The 3,426-nt window shown below is 49.8% G+C and overlaps 1 protein-coding gene across 1 annotated transcript; it reads right to left on the bottom strand.

Moving 5' to 3' along the window:
* Positions 1 to 954: 954 nt before the first annotated feature.
* Positions 955 to 2,095, bottom strand: EAH_00039460 (60S ribosomal protein L7a, putative; the record flags this gene model as incomplete). The annotated part of the gene is made up of 3 exons (XM_013395335.1): positions 955 to 1,113; positions 1,477 to 1,580; positions 1,969 to 2,095. 3 exons carry the CDS (start codon positions 2,093 to 2,095, stop codon positions 955 to 957), a joined length of 390 nt encoding a protein of 129 aa, XP_013250789.1.
* Between the last annotated feature and the right edge of the window lie 1,331 nt (positions 2,096 to 3,426).

The raw sequence follows: 3,426 nt of genomic DNA, 5'->3' as shown, positions 1-3,426 counted from the left end.
CCAACCCGCCATTGCGCAGTGTGGGGTGTATGTACACCTCAGCAGGGACTCTCTTCTGCAGCACCACTAGTAGAAAGCAGCATCAACTCGCTGCTGCTGCAGCAGCTTGCTGCTGCAGCTTGATGCTGTTGGTGCTGCAATGTGTTTGATGCCGTGGCCCACTACTGCTGCTGCTGCTGCTGCTGTTGAAGGTCGTTTGCTGCAGCAAGTTGTTCGCTTTGCTGCAGTAGTGTGCTGGCTGTGGCGCGCAGCAGCCGCAGCAGCAACAACAGCAGCAACAGCAGCAGCAGCAGCAACTGCTGCAGTTGCTTGATGGACGTACACCCAAATGAGCGCGAAGCCCTTTTAATTTCTTCTTTAAACCCTAGGTCTACTAAACCCCTCTAAACCCTAAACCCTAGTCTAAACCCTTAACCCTAAGTCTAAACCCTAAACCCTAGGCCTAACAAACCCTTCCAAACCCTAAACCCTAGGACATGAGTATGCAGCTAAACCCTTCTAAACCCTAAACCCTTATCCTAGTTGTACGCCTTAGACACTAGCAAGTCGAAATGCCTCCAAGCAAAGAAGTTGCTGCAGCAGCAGCAGCAGGAGCAGCAGCAGCCAGAGAAACCCCAAGGAACTGCCCCCTGGAGCCTCTGCTGCTGCTGCTGTTGTTGCTGCTGCTGCTGTTGCTGTTACTGCTGCTGCTGGTCAACAGCAATCGCCAAAAATTCCAAAGACGCCCGTGCTGCTGCTGCTAGTGCAGCAGCTACAGTTGCTGCAGCAGCAGCGTATCCCTCCTTGTACCAGTATTCCTGCTGCAGCAGCAGCAGCACGTGCTGCTGCAGCAGCTGCTGAACCTCCTGTATCGCTCCACTGCTGTCCTCTGGGCCTTCCCACCCTCCGCCACCGCAACCGCAGCAGAATCTGCTGCAGCAGCAACACTGCTGCTGCTGCTGCTGGTGCAGCAATTTAGATAAGCATAGCTTCTATGCTGTTCTTCAGCTCTGCTATTTGGGGGTTGAGTGCGCTGCCGTCTTTGCTGGTTATGCAGCAAGCGATGACAGGCCGAGAGACACCGCAAGCCCTTCCTAAGGCCACCTTAGACTCCACAAAGACATAAGGAACGTTCTGCACGCAGCAGCAGCAGCAGCAGCAGCAGCATGAGCAGTGGGGCAGCGCGAGAGGCGGCACGAGCATTAGTAGAAGCAGAAGCTGCAGCAGCAGGGACCGCACATAAAGCAGCTGCAGCAGCACAAGTAGCTGCTGCTACTGCTGCAGCAGCAGGGGCATATACATCACGTGCAGAAGCATAAGCAGCAGAAGCTGCAGCAACAGCAGCAGCATGAGCAGCAGCTTGCTGCTCCAGCTCTACCTCCCCTCCTTTCTCTCCCTGTGTTGTGCATGTACACCTGAATGCTCTGCTATTTATTTAATTTAATTAATTAATTAATTAATTTATTTATTTATTTATTTATTTATTTTATATCTTACTTTGTCTTCGCAAACTAAGGGAAGGTGCAGCAGAATCTCTAGCGGCTCTGCATCTGCTGCCAGCACAACCAACTCCGCCAGCCCTCTGCTTAAACCTTTTGTTGCTGCAGCGCAACAAAAAACAAAGCACATGCTTCCCTTCCTCAAAGTCCTGTAGCAGCAGCAGCAGCAACAGCAGCAGCAGCTGCTGCTGCTGATGCGCGCGTTGTTGCTGTCCTACTGATCCAGAAGCAGCTGCAGCGAGAAAGATGCTGCTGCTGATGCACGCAATATTGATTCTGCTGCTGCTGCTTATGTAGCTGCTGCTGCAAATATAGCTGCTGCTGTTGCTGCTGCTGAAAGATGCCTGTTGGAGCTGCAGTGTTTGTGTCTGTGGATGAGCCTGTGCTGCAGCTTGCTGCAGCATGAATTTGCTGCTGCTACTGCCACAGCAGCAGCAGCAGCAGCAGCAGCAGCAGCAGCAGCAGGGATTTGCTGCAGCAGGTTTCTTACCTTCATTAGCACCCTTCTTAAGCTGCTTATAGCTGCAAGCTTGCTGCACTGTATCTAAGATAGTATTAGTTAGCTCTGGAGAGGCAAGGGGATATGCTTTGGGGTTTATCTCTTTATCTGCAGTCATTTTCTTGCAAATAAACAACAAAAAAGGAAGATAAAATGAAGTAAAAACAGAAAAAGTATAAAATAAACAATTAAAAATATCTTTTTTATACAAAAGATTCTTATCAAACTGCTTGTGGGGAAAGGATAAGAAAGAAGAAGGAAGCTGCTGCACTCTAAGCAGGGCTCCCAGCAGCTAATTTAACTGCGTCTTCTTCTTTTAATGTTTTAAACTTTATTTATTTATTTTTTAGTTGAAAATTAATCGAAAAAACATGCAGAGAAGACAACAATATGCTCTCACCTTCTGCAGCCAGCCCCACAGCAGCCCCAACTGGTTCCTCTCAACCGCTTACTGGGCTAGCTGCAGCAGCAGCAGCAGCAATTGCATGCGCTGCAGTTGCTTTATGTGCTGCTGTAGCTGCAGCGCCTGTTGCAATTACATGCGCTGCAGCAGCTGCATGCGATGCAGCAACGGAATGCGCTGCAGTACCTGTGTCTGCTGCAGCAGCTGCATGTGCTGCAATGCCAGCGGCAGATGCAGAAGCTGAGTATGCTGTAGTAGCTGTAGCAGCTGCAGCAATTGCATGCGCTGCAGCAGCTGCATGTGCTGCAGTACCTACAGCAGCTGCAGCAATCTCCTGCGCCGTAGCAGCTTCATGTGCAGCAGCATTTGCATGCGCTGCAGTAGCTGCGTATGATGTAGCACCTGCTGCATGTGCTGCAGCACTTGGTTACTGTTAAGCAGCTGCGTATGCTGCAGCAGCCGCATGCGCTGGTGTGTCTGTATGCTCTGGTGTATCTGCATATGATAGAATAGCTGCGTATGCTGCAGTGTCTGCGTCTCTGAGCAATTTATTCCCCCCTTCTTTCTAACAAGCATTAGTGCAGCAATGCAACTCGGTGCAGCTAATTCTGCAAGCCAGCCCCAATTGCATGCATGCCGAAGCACCTGTACTATATGCACTCTTGCTGTAGACACTTGTTCAACACTCAATCAGCACTTGGTTACTGTTAAGCAGCTGCGTATGCTGCAGCAGCCGCATGCGCTGGTGTGTCTGTATGCTCTGGTGTATCTGCATATGATAGAATAGCTGCGTATGCTGCAGTGTCTGCGTCTCTGAGCAATTTATTCCCCCCTTCTTTCTAACAAGCATTAGTGCAGCAATGCAACTCGGTGCAGCTAATTCTGCAAGCCAGCCCCAATTGCATGCATACCGAAGTACCTGTACTATAAGCACTCCTGCTGTAGACACTTGTTCAACACTTAATCTCTAGCCTGCGGCCACATATATATATATATATATCGCTAACATACTAACGGAGTAGAGAGGAGAGGTCTTTGAAATAAAA

This window comes from Eimeria acervulina, genomic scaffold, assembly GCF_000499425.1.
Source record: "Eimeria acervulina Houghton genomic scaffold, Eah_scaff465, whole genome shotgun sequence".
Classification (NCBI taxonomy): Eukaryota; Apicomplexa; class Conoidasida; order Eucoccidiorida; family Eimeriidae; genus Eimeria; species Eimeria acervulina.
Note: the sequence above shows the minus strand (reverse complement) of the source record. Positions and strands in the feature narration are given on the sequence as shown.